The sequence below is a fragment of the Mytilus edulis genome, chromosome 5, assembly GCF_963676685.1.
Source record: "Mytilus edulis chromosome 5, xbMytEdul2.2, whole genome shotgun sequence".
NCBI classification, from domain to species: Eukaryota; Metazoa; Mollusca; class Bivalvia; order Mytilida; family Mytilidae; genus Mytilus; species Mytilus edulis.
Genome location: NC_092348.1, coordinates 30277346 through 30291688, shown reverse-complemented (window position 1 = coordinate 30291688; position 14343 = coordinate 30277346). Strand labels below are relative to the sequence as shown.

Genomic DNA, 14343 nt, shown 5'->3' with positions numbered 1-14343 from the left:
GTTTATCAATAAGTCAACATATATTCTTTTGATTGATTGATTGTTGTTTTAATTTTTAACACCACTTTAAAACGCTACTTTTTGGAAATTTCATAACGGCGGAAGAATCCGGAGTGCCCGCAGTAAACAACCGACCTTCGAAAGGACAACTGACAATCTTAGTCCATTAAGAATGGGGTCAAGGACACCTGCATGAGCAGGGATCGAACTCACAACCTAAATGTTGACTGGCTTGTGAATACAGTAATTAAACGACTTCGACCACTTGGCCACCGATGTTCCTGAAATGTATTCTGAAATGATTTAAGCCTTTTTCCCTCAGGAGCCTGTATTTCAGTGGTTGTCGTTTGTTTATGTGTTACATATTTGTTTGTCGTTTGTTTATGTGTTACATATTTGTTTGTCGTTCATTATTTGTACACAAATTTTGCCTTTAGTCTTCTCGTTTGAATTGTTTTACATTGTCATTTCGGGGCCATTTATTGCTGACTATGCGATATGAGATTTGCCCATTGTTGAAGGACGTACAGTGGTCAATAATTGTTAATTTCAGTGCCAGTTGGTCTCTTATAGAGAATAGCCTGATTGACAATCATACCATATCTTCTTTTTTACATCTATAAAATATTCCTAGTTGTTTAATATCTTTTTGTTAGGTGTGCCGAAAATGTTTTAAAAAAATGAAAAACAATCGTGTTAAAATGCCATGCTTCCAACGAGCCTTTCTGGATTTAATGTCATCAGGAACGTATTTAAATATAATAAAAAGAATCAAAATTAAAAACCAATTGTTAAAAGAACATATGAATATCTTTTCATATCTATTTTCTAACAATTGATAAGATTCTACTTCCGATTTTCTCAGCTACCATAGGTGTCAAATCACAGGTGTCTTCCTATTGTTTCGAGAAATAATAAATAGTTTTTTATATACTTGTTTTTGAAATATGGGAGGTGGTGTATTACTTCCACGATGATTCCAAAAATATATGTTCTTATGTACTGTTACCATACCTACGGGGGATAATTGTTAGCTCCAGTTTAGAAAATGTCACTCGCAGATCTAGATCTCATATGATAGATGTATCAACTCTGATCCTAAAACAGTTTAACTTATGGTTTCTTTTTACTTTTATCGCTTCGATCCAAATCATCCAAACAGTGCGATAGATATGAAGATTTTTTATACAGATATTTAATTTGTAACATCTCCCTGTTTCCATGGCAGCGGTTACAATATTCATATTTTTATGTAGTAGTTATTGAAAAAATAGATTTGGTATTATTTCCAACTTCCAATGACACAAAATTCTAACAGAGACCAAATTATTAGGAGTGAGTAACTAACGTTTAATTTGATGCCTTCAACAATAAGTAAAATCATTACCGGAAAGCAAGGTGTCGACTTAGAAAAAATAAACATTTCAAGTTATAGCAACAAACGGTATGATTCATGTAAAAACAAATACTGAGGATTTATTTAGTTTTGAGGGTGTAATTTTTCATGGATTAAGGAAAACTTGCCATTTCGAAGATATTGGTTTTCCTGGTTATATTAATATTTGCTTACAAAACCTATATCAAATTTGTTATCTGTTGAACATATGAATTCGTTGCCTACCAGTATCCAAGAAACCCACAAACATTGGTACCAAATGAATAATAATGAATCCACCGTATGATATAAATGTACATCAAAAATTGTTCAACACGACTTACAATCTCCTGTTTTGTGACATCCACGTAAACTTAAAGAAGACTTATGGAGATAATCATATGTGCGCGCACTTTACCCTCATTTAACCTTGTACATCTATGCCAAAAGAACAAACTATAGCAATAAAATAAAAAGCTTGACTCACAAGATCGTCAGAAGCACACAAAAACAACTCACAAAAAACATAAGACCAAAAATTACTTAATGCTTGTTCAAAAGCAATTTTTAGTATGAAAACATTCCGTGCTTCATACAAAATGTATTTTGGTGAACGTTTTAGCACCTCAATACATTTACAAAAACAAGCATTAATTTCTTATTTAAATGTATGTAATAGCGATGAAAATCAATATTCATAGATCTTATTACGGCGTGAAATTAACAAATATTTAGGAATAGTTTATCTTAAGAAACGATAAGTTGGCGACCTTATGATAATAATTCGAACCAAATCATATGGGTTAGAAATGAAAATTAATAGCAAAATCAAAGTGTATTTCAATGGAAAAGTAAAAAGATCTAATTATAAAAAATAATTATAAAAAATCGAACAGAAAATTAACATATCACCAAGGGTTCAGCAAGAAATGAGAAAACAATTTCTAATAATTTAATCAATCAATGATTCTTGAACAATTTCCAATTTCTTTATCTAAAACAATTGAATCTTTTTTTTTTGTATGATTTCGCATGCATTGTTGTTATGTTTCATCTAACCTTTTTATTCCTCGATGATAACATACAACATGATCACAATGTAAATCATGATAATATCATTTCCTCGTGAAAAAAAAACTTACTAAGACAAAGACCGAGATTCAGACATTAAGGTAGCACAATACAAAGATTTTTCATCCCCAATCAGACATCTTTAAACTGATGTAACTCCACTCATCTTTCTTTAAATTTTATAAATGAGGTACCAAAAGAAAGAAGAAGGATTAATCTTTCAAATTGTGATAATTTCATTATAACATAATTATTACATAATTAATCGTTATGTAATTAGTTGCCATATTGTGATGTCCATACTTGAATGAATTTAACTTCTTTGTTATTCATAGCATCCCAAAATATTTTATAGATTCTTGCACAACACAGTTTGACCTTCAAAACTGTGTCTCAGATTTTTCCTATTGTATTTCATTCTCTCATAAATCTTCAATGAAGTTTACAACATCCATTCATAAGCGACCACTGAATTCAATTGGGTATAAAATTTGTTCTCTTGATGTTTTTGGAAATCTGAGACAAAGTTTTGGAGGTCAAGCTGTGTTGTACAAGAATCTATAAAATATTTTGGGATGCTATGCAGAACAAAGACGCTAAATTCATTCAAGTGTGGACATCACAATATAGCAACTAATTACATAATAATTAATTATGTAATAATCATGTCATAATTAAATTATCACAATTTGAAAGATTAATCTTTCTTCTTTCTTTTTGTACCTTATTTATAAATATAAAGGATGAAATGAATTACATCAGTTTAAAGTTGTCTGATTGGGAGTGAAAAAATCTTTGTATTGTGCTACCTTAAGTCAACAGTAAGAATAGTTATCAAACAAGTACAAAATTGAAGAGCATTGAGGACCCAAAATTTCAAAAAGTTTTGCCAAATACGGCTAAGGTAATCTATTCATATTCAAAAAAAAGACGGTACCAGTTTTGTGTGATTGACTTCGTTTACAGTTTCCAACCAATATTAATGACACTTCACAGAATGTTAAAAAAAGATATTAGACCTCCTTGAATTTACAGAATGATAACTAGTATGCATTACGTACACCCAGGCTTCTTAACTTTTGTCTTGTAAGTATCTGTAAAGAACTCAGAATTTTATAAAGAAGAATTTATGATAAGGTTTATCGAAAATGAGAGTATTTTAAATATACCGAAATAACATTTTCTAATGTATATACTTCATTAGTTTGTATACCTTCAGTATTTATAGCATTAACAAGTCTACATTTGCGTTAACGCTTCAAACATTTTGAGCGTATTGCCAATTTGAAAAAACTGCTAGAATACTCCATATACTGACCTATTGCGATGTGCCTTTGGCTCCATCATACGGTGTTTATATTTCCCAACTCGTTCGGTATGCCCGTGTGTATACTGATGTCATAGATTTTCACCAACGTAATCAATGCATCATTGGTAAATTATTATGTCAGGGATTTTGATACCATACATTACTTAAAACTTTTAGTAAATTTGATCATAGATACAAAGATGTGATTAGTAAATTTGGCTGTACCTGTAGAAAACTTATCAAAAATGGTATTTCACATCCTAAATTTTACGACAATATTGTTTTAAAGCGCGGAAATCAGTATGTGATCCGTGTTAACTCATCGAACCTTTAAACAAACTTATTAATAAGGGTTATCGTACAAATATTGTAATTAGATCTCTGGATATAGTTAACATTAGCACTAATATCGATTTTGTCATTAGTAAATTAAAACATAACTAAATTGTATTTTCTTTTCAAGCGGGAGGAATAGAGACACACACACGTTAATTTTTATCTCTAAAGAATTCGCTCCTCACTATCCTACTACCTGTCGATACATGTTTTTGTCATTGCACAAGTCATGTCTCCTCTGACAGTTTATGACGTTAACTAAATGTGTTTTAGTTGATTTTAGTTTCTGATGCATGATTTTTTTTATAAATAATTGTTTTGGTTTTTAACTAGCTGTCCGTAACTGCGAGAACTCCCAACTCGTACTTTCTTGTTAATTTTACCTGTTGATAATATTTGTTATGCTTTTTTGTTATTTCTTATTAATATGGATCTTGTCTATATAAAAGAATATCTACTAATTTTCACTTCCTCGTACTATGAACATCAAAATTATTCTGTTACAAATGAAATTTGTATAGGAAGTTTTATCTAGCTGTAATTGTATAGTTTTATTGTTGATATTCACCCCATATGTACCAAATGTTATATTATAAAATTGAGAATGGAAATGGGGAATGTGTCAAAGAGACAACAATCCGACCATAGAACAGACAACAGCAGAAGGTCACCAACAGGTCTTCAATGCAGCGAGAAATTCCCGCACCCGGAGGCGTCCTTCAGCTGGCCCCTAAACAAATATATATACTAGTTCAGTGATAATGAACGCCATACTAAACTCCAAATTGTACACAAGAAACTAAAATTAAAAATAATACAAGACTAACAAAGGCCAGAGGCTCCTGACTTGGGACAGGCGCAAAAATGCGGCGGGGTTAAACATGTTTATGAGATCTCAACCCTCCCCCTATACCTCTAGTCAATGTTGAAAAGTAAATGCATAGCACTACGCACATTAACATTCAGTGTAAGAGAAGTCCGAATCTGATGTCAGAAGATGTAACCAAAGAAAATACACAAAATGACAATAATATATAAATAACAGCATACTACTAGCAGTTAACTGACATGCCAGCTCAAAACTTCAATTAAACTGATTGAAAGATTATGTCTTCATCATATGAATATCAGGCACAACCTTTCTCGTTAGGGGTTTAGAGTCATACCATCATAACATATATGAGAAGAACATAACACGTGTCATGCCAACAGCTGGTTTTAAATAAATGTGTTTAGTTCCGATGCAAAGACCCTATAAGTGAATCAATATTAACGCCAGATTATGTTTATTTATATTACAGAACTTTCTTAGTATTCCTTATAGGACGATTTAGTATACTTAACGACAAAATTATTTTTATTTACCTGTGTAAAATATGACACCGGTTTTTTTTCCAAAGTGAGGATTTTCTGTAAGTTGTTAAATATTCACAGTGGTATCTTACCATAGCTTTGTTTAAGCTTGTTTATCTAGTTTTGACCTTAAATATCTATCCCTAATAACTTTATTAACTATGTATTTGCATTAAGGTATCGCAGATCAAATTTATTCGTTCATAGTGAATTTATTTACGTTTTTTTTATTGAGTTAAGCCTTCCAATTGATATTTTATCGTGTGTTTTTCTATGTTGTGATGTTATACTATTGTCTCAGAAAAAGGGAGAAGGTTTGGTACGATTAAAACGTTTAATCCCGCTGCAAATGTTTGCACCTGTCCTAAGTCAGGAATATGATGTACAGTAATTGTCGTTAGTTAAGTAATTAAGACGTGTTTCTCGTTTCTCGTTTTTTATATAGATTAGAGTAGTTATCAAAGGTACCAGGATTATAATTTAATACGCCAGACGCGCGTTTCGTCTACATAAGACTCATCAGTGACGCTCATATCAAAACAGTTAAAAAGCCAAACAAGTACAAAGTTGAAGAGCATTGAGGACCCAAAATTCCACAATGTTGTGCCAAATACGGCTAAGGTATTCTACTCCTGGGATAAGCAAATCCTTAGTTTTTCGAAAAATTCAAAGTTTTGTACACAGTATAAAAATGACCATATAATTGATATTCATGTCAACACCGAAGTGCTGACTACTGGGCTGGTGATACCCTCGGGGACAAAACGTCCACCAGCAGTGGCATCGACCCAGTGGTGTAAAGTAGTTATCAAAGATACCAGGATTATAATTCAATACGCCAGACGCGCGTTTCGTCTACATAAGACTCATCAGTGACGCTCATATCAAAACAGTTAAAAGGCCAAACAAGTACAAAGTTGAAGAGCATTGAGGACCCAAAATTCCAAAATGTTGTGCCAATACGGCTAAGGTAGTCTACTCCTGGGATAAGCAAATCCTTAGTTTTTCGAAAAATTCATAGTTTTGTAAACAGTAAATTTATAAAAATGACCATATAATTTATATTCATGTCAACACCAAAGTGCTGACTACTGGGCTGGTGATACCCTCGGGGAGGAAACGTCCACCAGCAGTGGCATCGACCCAGTTGTGTAAAGTAGCTATCACAGGTACAAGGATTATAATTTAATACGCCAGACGCGCGTTTTGTCTACATAAGTTTCATCAGTGACGCTCATATCAAAACAGTTAAAAAGCCAAACAAGTACAAAGTTGAAGAGCATTGAGGACCCAAATTTCTAAATGTTGTGCCAAATACGGCTAAGGTAGTCTATTCCTGGGATAAGCAAATCCTTAGTTTTGCGAAAAATTCTAAATTTTGTAAACAGTTAATTTATAAAAATGGCCATATAATTGATATTCATGTCAACACCGAAGTGCTGACTACTGGGCTGGTGATACCCTCGGGGAGGAAACGTCCACCAGCAGTGGCATCGACCCAGTTGTGTAAAGTAGTTATCACAGGTACAAGGATTATAATTTAATACGCCAGACGCGCGTTTCGTCTACATAAGTTTCATCAGTGACGCTCATATCAAAACAGTTAAAAAGCCAAAAACATGTACAAAGTTGAAGAGCATTGAGGACCCAAAATTCCAAAATGTTGTGCCAAATACGGCTAAGGTAGTCTACTCCTGGGATAAGCAAATCCTTAGTTTTGCGAAAAATTCTAAATTTTGTAAACAGTTAATTTATAAAAATGGCCATATAATTGATATTCATGTCAACACCGAAGTGCTGACTACTGGGCCGTTGGTTTTCATGTTTGAATGGTTTTACACTAGTAATTTTGGGGCCCTTTATAGCTTGTTTTTCGGTTTGGGCCAATGCTCCGTGTTGAAGACCGTACCTTGACCTATAATGGTTTACTTTTATAAATTGTTAGTTGGATGGAGAGATGTCTCATTGGCACTCATACCACATCTTCCTATATCTATTACAATTAATTGTTTACTTTTAATACATTGTGTTTTGTGTATCGGCTACGTAGCTGCTATCAATATCTATGTAACAACTAGTATATAGCTACACGCTCAATAGTCAACATCTACGTAGCACTACGTAGCTGCTACGACATTGAACAACCCTGGTAATGTATTAAGGAAATTACCATGATTTATAAAAATCTAAAATTACTTGACCTTTTGTAAGTCCATACCTTCTTTCTTTTAAAATATTTCGGTACGATGCAAAAGATGTGAAAATTAGAAACGGTTATTTTATGAATAACTGGAAAAGTAAATAGGCTTATTTAATGGTCAGGTTGATGTATATAAAGGTTAAATAAGATATCGATACTCTACTTGTAACAACTAGAACACAGCATCCTTTCACATCAACTGATCCTGCATCAACTGATCCGTATAGCCCAGCATCTATCTGCTTCACACTTATAACAGTGATGTTGATGGAGCTTACATCCGTTGTACTCTGGTCAAATTTGTACTTCGACATTTCTTTAGAATTCGAAATCAAACTGCCCAATTGTACAGCATATATTACACTTTTCGTAGGCGTCGTAACAGCATATATATCGCTAAAAGTCCTCCATGTTATGGCAACATTTTCGTATATTTCAGCAGTAAATGTTTTGTCTGTAAATTAAATTTCAGTTGAACGTATCATATCACAAATCAAAGATGTACATAACTAGAAAATTTATCTTTTTATACACCCGTAAAAATTTTGATGGGACGTATAATGGTATACAAATGTCCGGCGTCCGTCCGTCCGTCTGTCCGTCTGTCTGGCGTAAACATGTCGCACCGTAATTTATGATAAAAGGGATGATTTTTCATTTCCTATCGTTAATTATCCGTTTTTAGATGGTGACGTTCCCTTGTCACCATCTTACGGTGTTTATATATCTCAACTTGTACGATTCGCTCGTGTATGTAAAAATGTTTTAGATTTTAACGAGAGAAATTTATGTATTACTGAAAAATTATTACACCAGGGTTTTCGATATCACAAACTAGTCAAAACATTTACTAAATTTTATCATCGGTATAAAGACATCATTCGTAAATATAGCTCAACATGCAGACTTCTAATACGTTCAGGTATTTCACATCCAATTTTTTATGGTAATATTCTTTATAAAGCACAAAGGTGTCAGTATTCACCTCGGAAACTTACAAAACCTTTGAATAGACTTATTAAGAAGGGATATAATTACGATACTGTTGTCAAGTCATTAAAGATTGCATATTTTGGCGTTAATATTGAGTCACTGATAAGGTCTTTGCATCGGAACTAAACACATTATTTTTTAAAAAACAGTTGTTGGCATGACACGGGTTATGTTCTTCTCATATATGTTATGATGGTATGATACTAAACCCCTAACGGGAAGGATTGTGCCTGATGTTCATATGATGAAATCATAATCTTTCAGTCAGTTTAATTGAAGTCTGGAGCTGGCATGTCAGTTAACTGCTAGTAGTCTGTTGTTATTTATGTATTATTGTCATTTTGTTTATTTTCTTTGGTTACATTTTCTGACATCAGACTCGGATTTCTCTTGAACTGAATTTTAATGTGCGTATTGTTATGCGTTTACTTTACTACATTGGTTAGAGGTATAGGGGGAGGGTTGAGATCTCACAAACATGTTTAACCCCGCCGCATTTTTGCGCCTGTCCCAAGTCAGGAGCCTCTGGCCTTTGTTAGTCTTGTATTATTTTAATTCTAGTTTCTTGTGTACAATTTGGAAATTAGTATGGCGTTCATTATCACTGGACTAGTATATATTTGTTTAGGGGCCAGCTGAAGGACGCCTCCGGGTGCGGGAATTTCTCGCTACATTGAAGACCTGTTGGTGACCCTCTGCTGTTGTTTTTTATTTGGTCGGGTTGTTGTCTCTTTGACACATTCCCCATTTCCATTCTCAATTTTATTATCCAAATTTCATGAAACTTAATATAGTTGTTTCTTATTATGGTCAAACGATAATAAAATAAATAAATACAATATTTATAGAGCACATTATATAATAACAAAAATTACTCTAAGCGCTTCACATTTAAAAAATATCTAAAATACAAAAATACATAAAACATAGATTACAAAGCACTATCTTAAAAGAATCAAACAAGCATATAAAAATTTCATAAGATACTTAAAAGAGAAATAAAAGATATGAAAAATGCATGTACCCTAAAATATACAAAACTGTTTAAAACGATCTGTATACACTTTGGTGAAAATAGGATTAAAACTTTTTGAGACCCGGGACTTTGTAACTAAAACAGAGGGGTGTTTTTTTCACATGTCGCGCCGTATCTCAAAAACGATGTATGATTATTGATTGAAACTTTACACACTTCTTAGTTATATTAATCTTAACATCTGTATACTTTTTCGGTGATAATTCAAAATTTTATTTTTGAGAAATTGAATTTTTGTAAATAAGGGGAGTTTTTTTTACATGTCACGCCGTATCTCAAAAACGATTGATGATTATTGCTAAAAAATTTACACACTTTTTTTATATTAATCTAAAGATCTGTATACTTTTTGGTTTTGATTCAAAATTTTATTTTAGAGAGATTGAGTTATTTTTTTTTAAAAAGGGGGAGGGCTACATGTCGCCGTATCTTAAAAAAAAACAATTTATGATTATTGCCTAAAACTTGACACACTTCTTTGTTATATTAATCTAAAGAACTGTATACTTTTAGGTTTTTGGTTAAAATTTTATTTAAGAGTTGTTGAGTTTTTGTTATAAAAGGGTTTTTTTCACATGTCGCGCTGTATCTCAGAAACTATTGATGATTATTGCATAAACTTACACACAAGACGACGGGCGTATCATGCGCTTATGGTGCAGCTGTTTATTATATAATTATTTAGTTTAAAGATGGTCACGATGATATATTTATTACTAGCGGTACGACGAGTAATACTCTAAAATGGTCTTACATTTCGATGATTTTATTACTTAAATTTGAAAAGCATTTTCTTCCATTTGTCATGTACGTTTAATACAAATGTTGATCTTGTTTTAAAAAAGAATCGTCTTTTAATTAAAAGGGATGAACTATTGTTTTCTATTTTCAATACATGTTTAAAATACAAAAGCTATACGAAAAATCTTATGAAGACACCGAAGATTGATTGGTTAGTTGGTAGGTACGGGTTTGATGCAATTTTCAGCACTATCAGATATTTCGTGGTGGTCATTTTTTTTTTTTTTTTTTTTTTTGGTGGGGAGGGATGTTAAGTAGGACGCGTTAAGCTGGGGGAAACAAAACATACCTACTGTAGGAAAACTGACCCTCCTCATTAGTTCAGACTCGAGTCTAATACACTTGTTACGTGCAGGGTTCGAATTACCACCCTGAGTGTTGATAAAAGAGGGACGAAAAAAACGCACAAATCGAAAATAAACCGACAACGCCATGGCTAAAATAAAAGAGAAACAGACTAACAACAGTTCACAGGACACAACATATAAAACTAAAAAATAAGCAACACGAACCCCACCAAAAACTTGGGGTGTTAAGCTAGTAGTACAGTTGTTCGACTACTAAGATCAGTCACTCAATCATCGATGTTCCCAACAACACACAAAAAGCACAAAACAAAATATTTGACATTACCCAATAACTATAGCTTGCAATTAAATTAAATTTATGTTCGTCAGTAATCGGGCGATGAATATATGAAATATTGACTCAGCAGCCATATACATTGTATTTTTTCACCAATACAGTTGTGTACAAATATATTTTTTTTCTAATTTTGAAAGGAATGAATTTTTCATTGTGAAATATTCCAATAAGGGTTCAATTTTGTGAATGACCATATTGTTATAAATACCAGATTGATGTATATACAGTCGGTAGCATTGAAACAAAAACAAAAAAAGTTAAAACAAAATATTTAAAGAACAAAACAGTTTTAAATTCTTAATGACATATGAACTCACTTGTCATCCAAAATTTCTGTGTGGTGAATTCTGAATATGCTGATCTTCTTTTACATCTTATTCTGACATAATATTCTGAACACATCTTTAACTTTGCGATCTCAAAGCTAGAACGTGGAAATCGTAAATATTTGTGTTTTCTCCCTTGATCTAAATATACGTCGCCTTCTTTTGAATTATAAAGTTGAATCACAGACCAATTTATCCCTTGGTTAGAAGGTATTATCCATGAAACAATAGCTGTATCATTGATTATATCTATCCGAACATCTGTTGGTGGGTCTGGCGGCTGACCTAAAAGACAATAAAAGATATTCAGAACAGTTTGTAAAAAAATATTCAATGACTGTGAAACAAAGACATTCTGTAAATTCCCAAGTTATGGCTCTATAAGATGAATCGCAGAGATCATATCTGGGAACCAGTACTTAAACAAATTAACATATCTATGAAAATTATATAAATATCCCAAAAGGAGGCGTGGCATGTGAAACAGTTGTATTTACAAAGTGCACCTGTACAGACTTCAATACATATAATATTTCCACGCCAACAATCAACAATTCTGCTTTATACCAGACATGCAATAGTATTTGAAATTTCTTTTATTTAATACCAAGTTGAATAAAAACCACCGATATTAATTTGATACTAAATAAGTTTCCTTGAATATAAACATATTCTCATTCGGTCAATAAAATATGAAATTGATATACAGAACATTCAGAAATGTGAATGTTATTAAAATCTTGTTTTACTTGAATTTGTCTGTTCCTAATTGATTTACAGAATTTAAACATTGGTAAACTTCTTTTGCATCAATGCAATTTAAAGTTAAATATTTGCAAACCTAAAGATCTACTCACCAGTTGCAAGCATCATATAAAACAAATCAACACTCAAAATTATGAAAACGTGATTTAACTCCATTGTATTCTAAATGACCACTAGCTGTCGTTCTAAGATTTCAAAGATGTATTCGGTAGTTAGAGTGGTTTTTTTTATGGCATGTAAAATTCAGATTAATGATCATTACTCACAATTATACATATATTTTAATGATTTGAACACGAATATTGAATAACTTCCTGGTAAAAAATACTTCCTTCTTCGTTTGTCTAAATGAGGAGGCGTTAGAATTAAATACAAAATTTACAAGAGCTTGGTAAATGTCACATTTGTTAGCGATATGAATTTTGTGTTCCCAACAGATGTTTTCAAAAGGTGTATACTTGTAATCTTGTCTTATGAAGAAACAAATGATCGTTGAGTTCATGAATATAAATTCTACCATTGCATTGCGAAATGTGTCTAATCGAGATTATTGATTTTTCAAAATCAAAACACAATGTTCGCCGAGCATTTAAAATATTCAAATTTAGATTTGATGGTGGCAATTGTTTCTCTCAGGATTTTGAGACGAAATGCAGAAAATTTTAACCATTCCTTTCAAGAGACCTGCTAAAAGATGTGTTGTTTCTACGTGACGTCATGAGGAATAAATACATTTTTTTCATGACGTCATAATAGGAATTTCAAGTTTGATGCATGTCAGAATCGAATTTTGACCAATGAAGAACTGAGATCAAACAAACCACACGTTGATTTATCTTTAACGTATAACAGGTCAAACCAGGGGAAAATCGAGTACAAATTAGAGAAATATATATCGATGAAAGAAAGTTTTTGTGATGACAAAACTAAAACTCGAATCAATCAGGTAGTGCGTTTACATACAAGTAACTTCTGTTTGATGAGTCGGTTTGAAAGTCTGAGATACTTAAATAACAAAATTAAAAAATTATTAAAATAAAGGCACCGAAAAATGAATATCAGGAACTTCTTTCGATGAATGAAACGAAGTTACCAGTATCCTTTAATTCTATTTTCCGCTATATATTTGATATTGTTTTTAAATATATGAATATATATCCCTCATGAAAAGCTCTGATTCCTTATCGTCCTGATTTGGCTTTATCTAAGGTCATTTGTACTATATTTCAGATATTACAATATGTGTTGGCTTCCGGCATCACTGAAAAAACATTTAGTGTCACAATGCGCATCAGGTGTCCCGATATTTGTTCGTTTATGTTATAATGGCAATAATACCCATATTATGTAGACTGACAATTAGGTATTAATAAACGGCAGGTCAACTTCAACATTGTTAACATTTTAGAGCTATTTATCTATCTATGGTGATTTCAAAACTTCTATATTTCACCTTTTTTTTTTAATTAGTTTAAATATATTCATTTATAGTGGAATGGGAAATAAGTTATTACTTCTTATATCAATCCCTTTCTACTTTAGTGGTGCGAATGCTGCCTTGTAGCGACATCAACCTGCTCTTTTTCGAAATCTATAAGGGTGTATTTTGCGTGCAGGAGATATTGCTCTCTCCTAACAAGGGTCAGTCATTTATCCACACCTTCTGACGGACTATAATCGTTTCTCAAGATCATACTCGCAAATTGTGTCCATGGACAGCCGAAAATTCGGTTCTCATGACTTTCCCCCAGGAAAAGGGATGGAACCACGAACATTGGTGGTTGTAGTCCGATATGCTAATCACTACACCATGGTTCTTCCTATTTTGTGAATACCCCATTTATGAGTGTGACCATTTGTAGTTACAATTGACAGAGAGGAGAAAGAATTCGTAAAATTCAACGGTCGACATACAAGTGATAAAAAGAACTCGTTCAATTGATCGGTTCTGGTGAACTAAAATGTGAACAATATTTAGAGAAAAATATGAAATTTGGGCTTTTTATCAAAAATGCTAGGTACATTTGTATTAATAATATGTGATTTTTTTGTTATATTTTGCACCAAGAGTTGGCCGTCTAGTCGATATTGATCACCTCATATGTTAACAATTGAAATTTTGTATACTTCCCT

The 14343-nt window shown here is 32.4% G+C and overlaps 1 protein-coding gene across 4 annotated transcripts in view; it reads right to left on the bottom strand.

Moving 5' to 3' along the window:
• Positions 1-12518, bottom strand: part of LOC139523408 (cell adhesion molecule CEACAM1-like) — a 35799-nt gene extending 23281 nt beyond the window's left edge. For 3 of the 4 annotated variants that reach the window (XR_011664607.1, XM_071317435.1, XM_071317436.1), the window contains exons 1-3: positions 12303-12518; positions 11437-11730; positions 7808-8098 (exon numbers count right to left, since the gene is read on the bottom strand). Coding sequence is in view for 3 of the 4 variants with exons in the window: in XM_071317435.1 (XP_071173536.1) it covers positions 7808-8098; positions 11437-11730; positions 12303-12366 (649 nt within the window). In the remaining variant the exon portion in view is untranslated. The remainder of the gene's footprint in view (positions 1-7807; positions 8099-11436; positions 11731-12302) is intronic. The other variant, XM_071317437.1, reaches the window with a different exon arrangement.
• Between the last annotated feature and the right edge of the window lie 1825 nt (positions 12519-14343).